Raw genomic sequence first — 12,937 nt, forward strand, 5'->3', positions numbered from 1 at the left:
ATAAAGCAACCTATATTGTCCATAAAATGCAATGAAAGAGAAGCACATAGCCTCTATTGTCCAAATTTAAAGAAAAACATTTCAAGTTGACCATCTTGCTAAGAAAGTAATCAGTTCAGAAGTGGTGTTACATGTGTATGTACATACATACCTGGGCTGCTGAACTGTGCTTTGATTTCTAATCCATCCACCTTGCTTCTCTTGTGGCTCAAAAGACCATCATGGGTGCCAGGATTTGGGTTCCTCTTTCTTGGATTAGCTACTTTGAAGTCTGTGGGGCACTGGAACAAGCTATTTATAAAATGATACTCTGCCTTCAGCTGCTAGTCTCTCAATGAGTGCCAGTTCAAAAGTGGCATTGTGGACTCCAGTCCTGCGGAATGCTCCAGCATACCGATTCTTTTCCCAGTAGTGGTGCCAGTTCCCTCTGCTGTCTGCGCCGAAACCAAATACAGAGACCTGCCACACAAAGCATTATGGGGAAGGAAATGAGAGCATGAGGCCTATGTAGCCCAAAAGCTACTACCTAATCTAGCATTCTGTTTCTCAGAAGTCTGCGGGCAGGGCACAAGTGCAACAGACCTTTCCCAGCGAGTGGTAGTCAGCTGCATGCAGCCATTGATAATAAAAATTATTTTTTTTAAAAAAAAGTTTTACAAAAAAAAAATGTTCATCACAATAACATTGTCGCAACAAAAGAAAAAGAAAAATACAGTTCCCCAATTCCTCCTCCCCACAACTTCCCTCAACTCCCTCTTCTGGTTCATTACATATTAACTTGTGCTGCTTGTTTTGTTATCTCTCAATAAAGCTTTCTTAGATTTAAATTTAATAATCGATAATCTAACCCTGCAAGGAGTGGCCACATCTTACGGAAGCAGACTCCATTATATAAAGATAGCAGTGGTGAGGTTAATTTCAGCAAAGATTTTTAAATGTGAAACATATCCTACTGCATTAACAAGCAGAATTTACTGTAATAGCTGCTTAATAGATATCCTTCCTCCAGCATCACTCCTAATTTAATTTGGGGCTGTATGGAATTTTGGCAGGTTTAGTTGGTTCATTCTTTAAGAGGAGATGGATTTTTATGCAAAGACAATGAAACAAAAATAGTAAGTCCCACTGCCAGCTTATTATCGCAGCCTGCTTGTTTCTGTATAATTTGAGTAATTTGTAGGGTTTGTTTTTTTAATCTCTTACTATATTGCAACTTAGTGATCAAGACATAAGACATCCAGCACAGTTTCAATACCCACCACATGCAATCTCTTCAGTGTTTCAAAACATGGGAGAGGACTATCTTGTTCTCTGAGGGACTCTGCCCATGTACTTTCTGAACTACCATTCTGTCACCAAATCAGTTGTGAGAAAAGTTGCTTTGTAAACATGGCCCAAAGAGGCAAGTTACCTCACAATCAAATGCACTACATCCCAGTAGCAACAGAAGCCTGCATCTGTAGACATCTGGAGATCACTGTACATACCTGTTTACAAGTATGGATAGCAAAAAGCAGTGCAGCGAATCCAGTAGATGGATACCTTCCAAAGCGCTTCATCCATTTATCATGAATATATTTTAGGAAGGCAGGGTTTAGTATTAAGACCTGAGGAGAAGAAAAACATTTAGACTGAGAAGTTCTCACCTATTGTCATAGCCTCTTCCTCAAATTGTCCCACCTGCCACAAGCATAGCTAATGAGAATGAGATGGTTTGTGACTCTTATGCTCAACATATTAAAAGCAAAGGTGTTGCTTTTACTTAAAGCAAATTCATGCTGCTTGAGAAAATAAATCTCCCAAGAAGTTCACATAAATGAAACATCAGGTCATATAAAACAGGCATGTCCAACAGGTAGATCGTGATCTACCGGTAGATTACTGGATGCCTGCTGTAGATCACTGGTAGATCATTGGCTGCCCCCCTAAAAAAAGCTCAACAATTTACCTCCTCCCTGAAAAAACTCAACAGCTTTGACCCAAACTCCCGAAAAATGGGCCTTCTTCCTTCCTAAAAAAAAAGCTCAACAACTTTGACTGAACCCAAAAAGGGGGTAGATCACTGCAAGTTTTTAACTGTGAATAGATCACAGTCTCTTGGGAGTTGGCCACCCCTGATATAAAAGTACAAAATAACCTTAAATAAATATTTCTTTAAAGCTTAAGTAAAAGCAATCACAACAGCCCTTGACTTTTTAAACAGTCATGAGTAACCTACGCCCAATTTGTATTAGTTTTTCATTTCTGAACTTGTGCTATAGGGCTCAGGAGTGTTGAACTAGGACTTGGGAGAGCAGGGTTCAAATCCTCACACAGTCAAGAATCTCTGTCAGAGATCAGTCACACCATCTCTCAGCCTAACCCACCTCACAGGGGAACCATGTGTGCCACTTGGAGCTCCTTGGAGGGAAGAAAGGATGTAAATAATAATACAAATACAAGTTTTCCAGTACAGCGTTTCATTAGACTCAAATGCCAAATGCAGTGGTATTCAAGCAGTGTGCCGTGGCACCCTGGGGTTCCTTGAATGATGGTCAGGGGTGTCGTGGGCAACACTGGCCTCTGCCCTTCCTTCCATCCCTCCCTCCTCTGATGCCTTCTCGCGTCTCTGCCTCCCCAAGGCTTGCACAGCTGTTCGTTGCAGCAGCCCTGGCTATGAGCTCCTCAGGCAAATGGTGCCTCTGGGGCTGGCCAGGGGGTACTTCCCAGGCCCCTGTGGGGCAGTGTGAGGAGGAACCTCTCTCTTTGGGGGGGGGGCAGCTCAGACACCAGGGGTGGCAGCTGCTCGGAGGACTCCCAAGGAGAAGAGAGGAAGCTGAGGGAACACTCCACAAGGGAGGGTGTTCAAAAAAAAGGTGAGGGGCTGCTAGCTCTGTAGGCAAGGGGTGACATAACTGGGCCTCTGAGCCCCACGGAGTGCTGCAGAAGGAACACAGTTAGTGAAGGGAGCCATGGACCCAAAAAGGTTCAAAACCTCTGGCCTAATCAATTATTTCAGAAGGCAAAACAGAATTTTACTCTTGGATTGTTGAAATTAATGAAGCTGTTCATTTTCTGCCGGAAACCTCAAGACTTACGTTGTTCTATAACCCTTTCCTTACCCCTAAAAGCTGGCTCATTAAAAATACATTTTATGACAGCTCTGTAGTTGTGCTTTTAAGTGCCAAGGTCTTTTTTGTGTCTTCTTTTGTTTACAGAAATTGCCAATGTGGGGCCCCCAGTCTGGATCAGGATTCTAGCATAGGGGTTGGATGGCTTTATACCCACTACCCACCCTCACTTTAGGATGAAAAGGCCTCCGTTCAATTTGCATTGCAGTGAAATCTTCCATTTTTTTCCAATGCTATCCCTTCCACCCCCCTCCAAATTGCAGGGTAGGGTATGGATTGGGAGCATAGTTGGGGCAGGAGGAGATTAAAGCTCCTTGACCTCCATTCTAGGGTCCTGGAATAAGACTGTGGGGTCCACAATGACTATTTTTGTAAAAGCAAACGGAACACTGCAGTTGCACATATCAGTCCTTAAATTCACAGAATAAACAATTGATAGATCCGAATCTATGTATTGCTGCCTGCATCCACAACTTACCTTGCTTTTGTCAGCTTCAATGAATGGCTTGACTCTTTGGTATGTACTATGAAAGAAATGAAAGAATCATAGCATTAATCATTTCATTACTTTTACCATCAAACTTTCTATTTTTTGCCCCTCCTCCAGTGTTCAGTATACATAAACCCCATTCCTGGAGAGGAAGCAGTCAAGCAGCTCCATGAATAATGATTGTCTTGGGGCACCTCCTGTTATTACAAGCATATTTCCAAATAGCTTGAAAAATTTCAAAATACAGTAATACATTTGCAACACTGACTTAAGTCCATAGTGGACAAATTTATAGTCTCAATGAAGCCTTTAAGAGTCACTTCAAGATTTCCCTACTGACTGAATGTAAAGGCACAAAGAAATCAACTCTGCTCTTAGCGAGGCATGTTTATTGTGAGGAATGAAGTCCTCACCATGCACTGTTTAGAGAAGTACCGGTACTTCATTTTGTCCGTCCTGAATCTCCCACCATTGAACTTCATTGGATGACCCCAGATTCTAATACCATGGGAGAGGAAGAAATAAACCTCTCTCTCCACTTCGTTCACATTTTATCTATGATGTCTCCCTTATAATAAAAAAACACCCCACAAACATAATAACATTTACTCACATAGGACATGCTCCAGCCCCTTGATATTCTGATTTCTCTTTTCTGCACCTTTTCCAGCTCTATGCTATCTTTTTAAGGGGCTCAAACAAACCTGTACAGAATATCCACTCATAGTGCAGATGTTTTGCCCAAAAGAAACTGCCCCATAAATGAATGCTAAAGGTTTTGTTCCCGCTGTAGTACTTGCCTAGCTTTTTGTCCTCAAATTAGACAGAAAGTGCTCACCGCTTAATTTCTCCTGAGGAAAAGGCACTAGCTAGCCATTTGAGATCCAGAGGTTTGAAGGGGACGAGCACAAGATGGACGCCAGCATGCAGGTTCACAGCGCTTTCTGGGTACATGAAATGGTGTGTGGTTCTTGTACCAACATCTTCCTCAAAACCTGAAGTTTGTGCTGTGTTCATCCTCAAAGGACATAAGAAACATGATCAGATGCTTCACAAAATATCCAGTCCAGACACATGGGGGTGGTCAAAGTCTGAATCTGACACTTGATGGGCTGAGGCCTAGGGGCATCAATCAGATGCCATTTTTCAGGACTGTAGATTACCAGGTTTTATTTTCAAAAATAGTATTTCAGGATTTTCAGAATTAGGCAAACCTGGAGTTGGGATTGTTATTCCCTGCAACTATTCTCATATATTACAGCATATGAAACTTTTATCATATACATCTCAACTTCACTAGCTGTTTCTGCCTTTGCATCTCCCCACCATTTCAGAATTTAGACTGTAATCCCTGTTCTGGCACAACGACCTGCTCTTCTTTGCTTATGCTAATGCCTTATGCACTCAGAAGGGTCTAAATGATGCTGACGATAGGAATAGCAGCAACAATAGTTATCCTGTTGAATTACAATTACTGCTCAACACTATTTTGTTGGGTAACAATCCTATTAACCCCATTGGATGGTGATGGCTTCACTATTTAAAAACAATACAAACTGAGAAGCATTAATTAGTTAATGATAAATGGTCACTATGATTCTGTGGCTGTGGCTGAGTCTTTAGTGTTAACCATCAGAAAGAGAGATTTTGAGATACTTAAACAATTACCCCAACAATTATCTTTCATCAGCCAATCATTCTGACCTATTAACAAATATTCTCCCTAACAAAGGAATGGTTTCTCATCAGCCTTAATACTACAATATAACAGCCACACAAAAGTACTTTTCAGCATTTTCAGCATTATTCACACTAATGTTATGAAGCCCAAGGTAGGGTGTACAGTGATACCTTGGGTTACAGATGCTTCAGGTTACAGACTCCGCTAGCCCAGAAATAGTACCTCAGGTTAATAACTTGACTTCAGGATGAGAACAGAAATCGCGTGGCAGTGGCACAGCGGCAGCGGGAGGCCCCATTAGTGGTACCTCAGGTTAAGAACAGTTTCAGGTTAAGAACGGACTTCCGGAACGAATTAAGTTCTTAACCCGAGGTACCACTGTATATACTCTACTCTACTCCACTTACCTCAGCACAAAGTGGTGAGAGTCAATCTTTTTTCCATATTTAGAACCCTTCAGCCTCCCTGAATTGCCCACCACAGCACATGTTCCACACTGGGTAAAATCCTGGACTGTAACAGGAGGGGAGTGAAGGATGTCAAACAATTCCTTTATTATCTTCTGGAGTCGGCTTCCATTGTGATATCCTTGCAGCCTCTAATGGAACAAAGTATGCTTTTAGTTGTTTATTTTATTTTTTATTTTTTTGTAATTTCCCCCCAGTATGTTGTTATGACTACCCTGGGCTCTTTGAAGGGGATGAGATAAAATTATTTTTATTATTAATAAATACTGAGGACATTAAGGGAGGGGGTGTAGAACCTGCTTTCCAATAGCATCTTTAAAAAAAAAAGGAACTGCCTGCTTACACACATTACAAAAGAGAAATATTTGATGGTACAGTTGACTGACTGCAAACTATTCTGAATAGAGATACAGAACAAAGGCAAAACAAAACAAAGAAATTCCTTCCAGTAGCACCTTAGAGACCAACTAAGTTTGTTCTTGGTATGAGCTTTCGTGTGCATGCACACGAAAGCTCATACCAAGAACAAACTTAGTTGGTCTCTAAGGTGCTACTGGAAGGAATTTTTTTATTTTGTTTCGACTATGGCAGACCAACACGGCTACCTACCTGTAACTAGAACAAAGGCAAATAACTTTAGTGAGAATGCCTCATGCAAGGGTGGCTCATGTGCTGGCAATCAGGAAAGCATTGTTCAGGTGCTGCTTCTTTTATCTCAGAAATAGAGAACGTTTTTGCTAGGTGGCTTCTCCCTGCCATGCAACTATGAAAGCACAGGAGCTCTCTTTGGGTAAAGCAGTTGGCACCTGTACATCTCCCACCCAGTGGCTTTCCTGGTCCTGCAGCCAGGACTCTATCCTCATTAGGCCAGGACTCTTTCTTCATTATGCTGGGTATTTGACTGCTGGGTATATATACAAGAGAGAGTAATGGAGCTGGAAGGACTGCTTAAGATTGGTCAAACTTGCTGGACAGATCGTCCTTTTGCTGGGGAAATTATGACCATGGGCTAGATGATGAGTAATGGTTGCTTTAATAAATAGTTATAAAGCAATAAATAGTTACTTTATTTATTGAATTTGTATCTGTGCCTTCCTCCCAAAGTTGCTCAGGGAGACAGTTTGCTCAGCTAAATATTAGCAAATATAGCAGTGTACAACACTGCAATAAATAAAAATGTTTTCCCAGAAAAACTGACCCATGAGTCAACTTATCCTTCACCTTAGAAAGATAAAGGTAAAAGGGAAAGGACCATTGGATGGTTAAGTCCAGTCAAAGGTGACTATGGGGTTGTGGCACTCATCTCACTTTCAGACTAAGGGAGCTGGCGTTTGTCCAGAGACAGCTTTCCAGGTCATGTGGCCAGCATGACAAAACCGCTTTTGTCACAACAGAACACCGTGACGGAAAGTTTGTGTCAGGTTACAACAATTAAATCACAGCCTCATCGCACAAAGGGAGATGTTGAGCTGGGACACCAGAAAGAAATAAAATACACAATGCCAAAAAAGGAGGCATTTTATCTTACCCACCCCTTTAACTCTATACGGTACTTTGCAAAACAAAATAAAAAATTTAAAAAATCATGTTTTTACATGAGCGAAAATCCGGGCATGCGCAGTCCATCCCGCCAGCGCTGCTGTTCTAGTGGCGACCCGCCGAGCAAGCGCCGGCTCATGGGGCTTCCCTGTCCCGATCGCGCGGGGCAGCGCCAGCGGGCGGACCCCAGACAGGCCACGGGGCGGAGCGGCTTTGCTCTGCAGCTTGCTCGGGTCCGCCAGCGGGGGGGGGGCTGGCCCAAGTGTCACCCCCTCCCCTAGAACCCGGGGCATACTGCCCCCACCGCCCCCCTCGCGATGCCCATGCTCTGAGCACTCAAAGAAGTAAGGAGATGCTCTGTGTTTCATTTTGCTCAATGGACACAGCAGGGAGGAGCGTGTTTGTCATTAATATGGTGCAACACTCACCAGCCACCACTGCAGAACCTCCGAGGGGACCTCTGGATTTCTAAGAGTCAGCAGACAGTTTACTGAGGCATCAAAGTGATCACAAAACCAGTCCAACTTGCTATGCTCTGTGCACCTGTTCTGGCTGCACATCTTTCCCTCCCAGGGAGACTCCATCAGTGGCCATTCACCAGAGGAAGGCAAAGGGCCCATATCCACAGCCTTGTAAACCTTCCAAACTAAAAATACAAGGCAGAGGGCAAGGATGCTCCACAGCTTTTTCCTGAACTGCATCCTTCACTCAATCAGCTGGATCTCATAGCTAAAAAACCTTCTATGAGGCAAAAGCATCATGCAGTGTGGTTTAACTTTATTGCCTATGTCAGACTTTTTGCTCTGTGAGTTTCCTGTTCACGTATGATGAGCAGGTAGCTTCTTGAGTAGATACTGCTCCACACAGATGTGCAGCTCAGCAGCTAAAAACTCAGAAAAATCAAGGTCCGCCTCATTCTCCATTTATTCAGCCAGCCAGTGTTCTGTGGGTGTGAACCAGTTTAGACCTCACATCAAACAAATGCTGAAACACACAGAAAAAGTGTGATATGACGTTAGTATGGACTACAGATGGCAGAGGGAAATGCTTGTGGCAAGATAAAGTTGTTATTTCCAGACATTGTTCTGTACATTAATAAGTTTAACGGTGTAATATTTTTCTAAATGTCCATGCTGTTGGTCCCAAGCTTTCCTCCAGTTATGCTGAATGCAATTCAGTAGCAGTTTACCAGATGGGGCAGAACTGCAACACTACCTTCCCAGCAGTAGCATTGCTGCCATTTACTGAAAGGGTTTGAGTTGGTGAACAGGTCAAGGCTGTTCAGGTGTTCTACATGACTGCTGGTTTGGCTTCAGAATCACAGAGTTGTAGAGCTGGAAGGGACCACAAGGGTCATCTAGTCCAGTGTTTTTCAACCACTGTTCCGCGGCACACTAGTTGCCTGGTGTGCCGTGGGAAAAATTGAAAAATTCAAGAGAATTACTTTATATATAGTCAATATAGGCACAGAGTTAATTTTTTTAACATTTTCTAATGGTGGTGTGCCTTGTGATTTTTTTCATGAAACAAGTGTGCCTTTGCCCAAAAAAGGTTGAAAAACACTGATCTAGTCCAACCACCTGCAATGCAGGAATCTTTCAGCCAACATGGGGCTCAAACCTATGACCCTGAGATTAAGAGTCTCATGCTCTACTAACTGAGCTAGCCCTCAACTCCCAAAATCACTGGTGCATCCGCACAGCCCCAACCTCCCTCTTGCTTCCCCATCTACTGGTATGTTCTGGTAAGCAGCAGCAAGACCATGGCCAGGAAACTAGAACTGTGGCTCTGGGTGAGCCACTTCGAGTGTGATTTGTACCCAAATGTACAGTACTATCTGCAACCCATCCAGTATCTATTTCTGGTAATATCCAAGGTTTGTGTTAGTAATCAAGTTAGCAACTCATTAAACACATCCTGACATTTCCATAATTTGCTTCATACATTCTGTATTGTCCCTCATCCCAGACAGCTTGTTCACCTATTCACCCATTCCCATCAATACTTGCATTTTCCTGCAATAAGAGGGAATGGAAAATAATAAGGGAGAAAGTGAAGAAACCATTTCAGAGACCTGAAACACTGGGAAGTGTTAGGAAACCACAGTTAGGCACCACAGCAAAGGAGCTCAGAGAAAACTACAAAGGGATGCAGAAGCTAAACTGAGGATGTAAATTATAAGTATTGGTTTGGTCAGAGAAGCAGACTGTTTTGTTTTGTGGTTTGTTTATCGTTTTTTTTAAAGTATTGTTTCAATAAAGTATTTAAAGATTAAAAAAACCAAAATAGATAAATCAACTACTCTTATGGGCAATTGCTAAAAATGTAAAAATTGTGGTTCCCCCTATAAGAAACCATTTTCTTAAAATGTGTTGCCTTGCTAAAAGGTAAAGGGACCACTAACCATTAGGCCCAGTCACGGACGACTCTGGGGTGGCGGCGCTCATCTTGCTTTATTGGCCGAGGGAGCTGGCGTACAGCTTCTGGGCCATGTGGCCGGCATGACTAAGCCACTTCTGGCGAACCAGAGCAACGCATGGAAATGCTGTTTACCTTCCCGCTGGAACGGTACCTATTTATCTACTTGCACTGGTGTGCTTTCGAACTGCTAGGTTGGCAGGAGTTGCCTTGCTAAACCTGTAAGTAAATACACAATGTGTTTTGGGAAAGCTTGGTGTGAGGTCTTGTTATTCACTCCACACACAACTGCCATCACACACAGTATTGAGAGTTGGATGGGTCAGCTGAAGTTCAGGTGGTTAAATAGCTGTTTAGTGGGGATGGGGGGGGGTAGGGGAATTGGGGGGGGGGAGGAGAGATATTTTTACCTGGTGGCAACAGTGAAATTAGCAAGGAGAGGTTGGTTTGCTTATAGGCTACAGCCTGTGCTGTCAAAGGAGAAATCAAACTAAACTGGAAGAACATGAAAAGAAAATCCAGGCTTGTGCAAACATACCCTAAGCATTCTAACATAAAGCCTTAGTAATGTGAAATGTTCTCATTTCAGGAACGACTTCTAAATATTAAAATAGTGGTGCAGAAACATTATCTAGGAATGTTCCTTTAAAATGCTCTGAGTCATATATGCTGTTATCAAGAGGAAGGAAAGCTAACAAAAATCCCTGCAAGGCAAATACACACTGGTGCCACTAGATCAGGGATCAGCAACCTTTTTCAGCCGTGGGCCGGTCCACCGTCCCTCAGACCATGTGGTGGGCTGGACTATATTTTGAAAATCGTAATGAACGAATTCCTATGCCCCAGAGATGCATTGTAAAGAAAAGGACACATTCTACTCATATAAAAACATGGTGATTCCCGGACCATCCGTGGGCCAAATTGAGAAGGCGATTGGGCCGCATCCGGCCCACGGGCCTTAGGTTGCCTACACTTGCACTAGATCATTTTGGATTCTGGACCTAATGATATTGAGGGGAGGATTTCGATGGTAAAGTTACTGCAAATGAGAAACACAAAATGCACCCATCACCTCCAAAGGTGCACAATGCACTGTGCCACCTACACAGGGTTGTATGCAATGTTAGTCCTACTCAGATGCATTAAAAATAATGGTTATGGCTAACATTGATTTCAATAGGTCTACTCTTGAGTATAACTTAATTGGACACAATTCACATGGTATAAACTGATCCTGTGCAAAATAAATCCCACTATGTTCAGTAGGGATTATTCAGGAGTAAAGGTTTGTGTCAGGTTACAACAATTAAATCACAGCCTCATCGCACAAAGGGAGATGTTGAGCTGGGACACCAGAAAGAAACAAAATACACAATGCCAAAAAAGGAGGCATTTTATCTTACCCACTCCTTTAATTCTATACTTTGCAAAACAAAATAAAAAATAAATAAAAATCCTTCCAGTCAGGGGCGTAGCAAGGGGGGGCGGGGAGTCAGGGGGCCTAGGCAGCGCCCTACTGGGGGGTGACACTTTGGGTGGCGGCCCCACCCCCTGGGCTTTTTATAAATGTTTAAATTTTTTTTAAAAAAAATTTAGGCTATTTTTGGCACTGCCGGTGTGGAGCCGCAGGGGCGGCCAGCGAGGAGGGATGTCACCCCCCCTCGCTGGCCGCCCCTGCAGCTCCACCCCAGCAGTGCCGAAAATATTCCCCCCCCCTTCCAGCGGCTTTTTTTGCTGCGGCATGGAGGCAAGGGGCGGGCCAGCGAGGAGGGGTGACACCCCTCCTCGCTGGCCCGTCCCTCTCCCTGCCCCAACTTGCGCTCCGCCAAGGGTGCCCTGGCGGCGGCTTAGGGTGTCTCTGCGGGCTGCCAAGAGGCACCCCTGGGGCGGGGCGGGGGTGCCGGGCAGCGGCACGAGCAGCCGTGGCACGAAGGGGTGCTGCCGCCGGGTGGCGGCTTCAGGAGTCTTTGCAGCCCGCAGAAACTCCCGAATCCTCCGCCCGACACCCCTTCGTGCGGTGGCTGCTCATGCCGCTGCCCGGCACCCCCGCCCCCAGGGGTGCCTCTTGGCTTCCCGCCCCGGGCAGCCAAGGGGCTAGAAACGCCCCTGCTTCCAGTAGCACCTTAGAGACCAACTGAGGTGCTACTGGAAGGAATTTTTTTATATTTTATTTTGTTTTGACTATGGCAAACCAACACGGCTACCTACCTGTATCTATACTTTGCAACTACTGATATGTTGTTAGAGCAAAAGAAAGAAAGAAGGCAACTCTGAAGAATGAAAAAGAGAGATAATGTGCAGAGCTTCACATTTTAAAATGGGACTTGCATTTGTTGCTCTGATGCTAAGGATGCTAAAGTATAAAATGTTATAAATGAACATAAATGAACCAGGAAGACTTATGTAATTGGTTACAAATCAAGTGCGTAAGTTTCCCTGGGCCAATAGTCAGGAACATTGTTGGATCTGAAATGCAATTATGCAGGACTGAAGGAAACACACTCTGCACATGTTTTGGGACTTTCATCACAATCCTAGGCACATTGCTTAGGAGTGAGTCCTATGAAACTCAGCAATATATTATTCTGAATAAAAGGTGCCTAGGATCTGGCTGTAACTGAAGGGGGAAAGGGTGTGTGGAAGGAATTAAAAACACAAATTACAGCTACAAACACACTACACCTTTAATGCACGTTTGAAGCACATTCCCCCCACTCAAAGAATTATGGGCACTGTAGTTTATCCATCACAAACAATTCCCAGCCACTCTGAACAAACTACTGTGCCCAAAATTATTTGAGGGGAGGAAATGTATGTACTCCAAATGTGTTTTAAAGATATGATAACCGGATGGCAAGAAGTGAATGAAGACCGGTTTGTGAGCAATGAACAAGCAAATAAAAGAGAGGAAGAAGGCAAAGGGGGAGGGTATTAACAAAAATGAAAGAAAGACACAGCCCTCTGCACACTTACCCGGGAAGAGCAAGCCCCACTGAACGCATTGGGATTTACTTGTGAGAGTCAACACGCACAGGCACTGGTGGCAGCCCCAAGCGGAAGTTTTGTTGCAAATTCAGCCTGAGATAGTGGAGTTCCTCTATCAAGGGTTCCCGCAACGAGGGAATTCTTTCCCATTTCCTGCACCACTGCAAATAACAGCTTCCGAGGAGGGATCTTCAGGACCTCAGCAGGAGATTGTCCCCTTCCCCACCTGGCTGAGATAATCTCTAGC

At 43.9% G+C, this 12,937-nt stretch overlaps 1 protein-coding gene across 1 annotated transcript; it reads right to left on the reverse strand.

Annotated features, from left to right (window-relative positions):
• Positions 1-52: 52 nt before the first annotated feature.
• LOC117048840 (CMP-N-acetylneuraminate-beta-galactosamide-alpha-2,3-sialyltransferase 2-like) lies at positions 53-12,831 on the reverse strand. The gene is made up of 7 exons (XM_033153187.1): positions 12,679-12,831; positions 7,716-8,271; positions 5,689-5,879; positions 4,439-4,618; positions 3,589-3,634; positions 1,488-1,607; positions 53-459 (listed from the first exon to the last, which is right to left on the reverse strand). Exons 2-7 carry the CDS (start codon positions 7,986-7,988, stop codon positions 292-294), a joined length of 978 nt encoding a protein of 325 aa, XP_033009078.1. The 5' UTR covers positions 7,989-8,271; positions 12,679-12,831; the 3' UTR covers positions 53-291.
• Between the last annotated feature and the right edge of the window lie 106 nt (positions 12,832-12,937).

Source organism: Lacerta agilis, chromosome 6, assembly GCF_009819535.1.
Source record: "Lacerta agilis isolate rLacAgi1 chromosome 6, rLacAgi1.pri, whole genome shotgun sequence".
Classification (NCBI taxonomy): Eukaryota; Metazoa; Chordata; class Lepidosauria; order Squamata; family Lacertidae; genus Lacerta; species Lacerta agilis.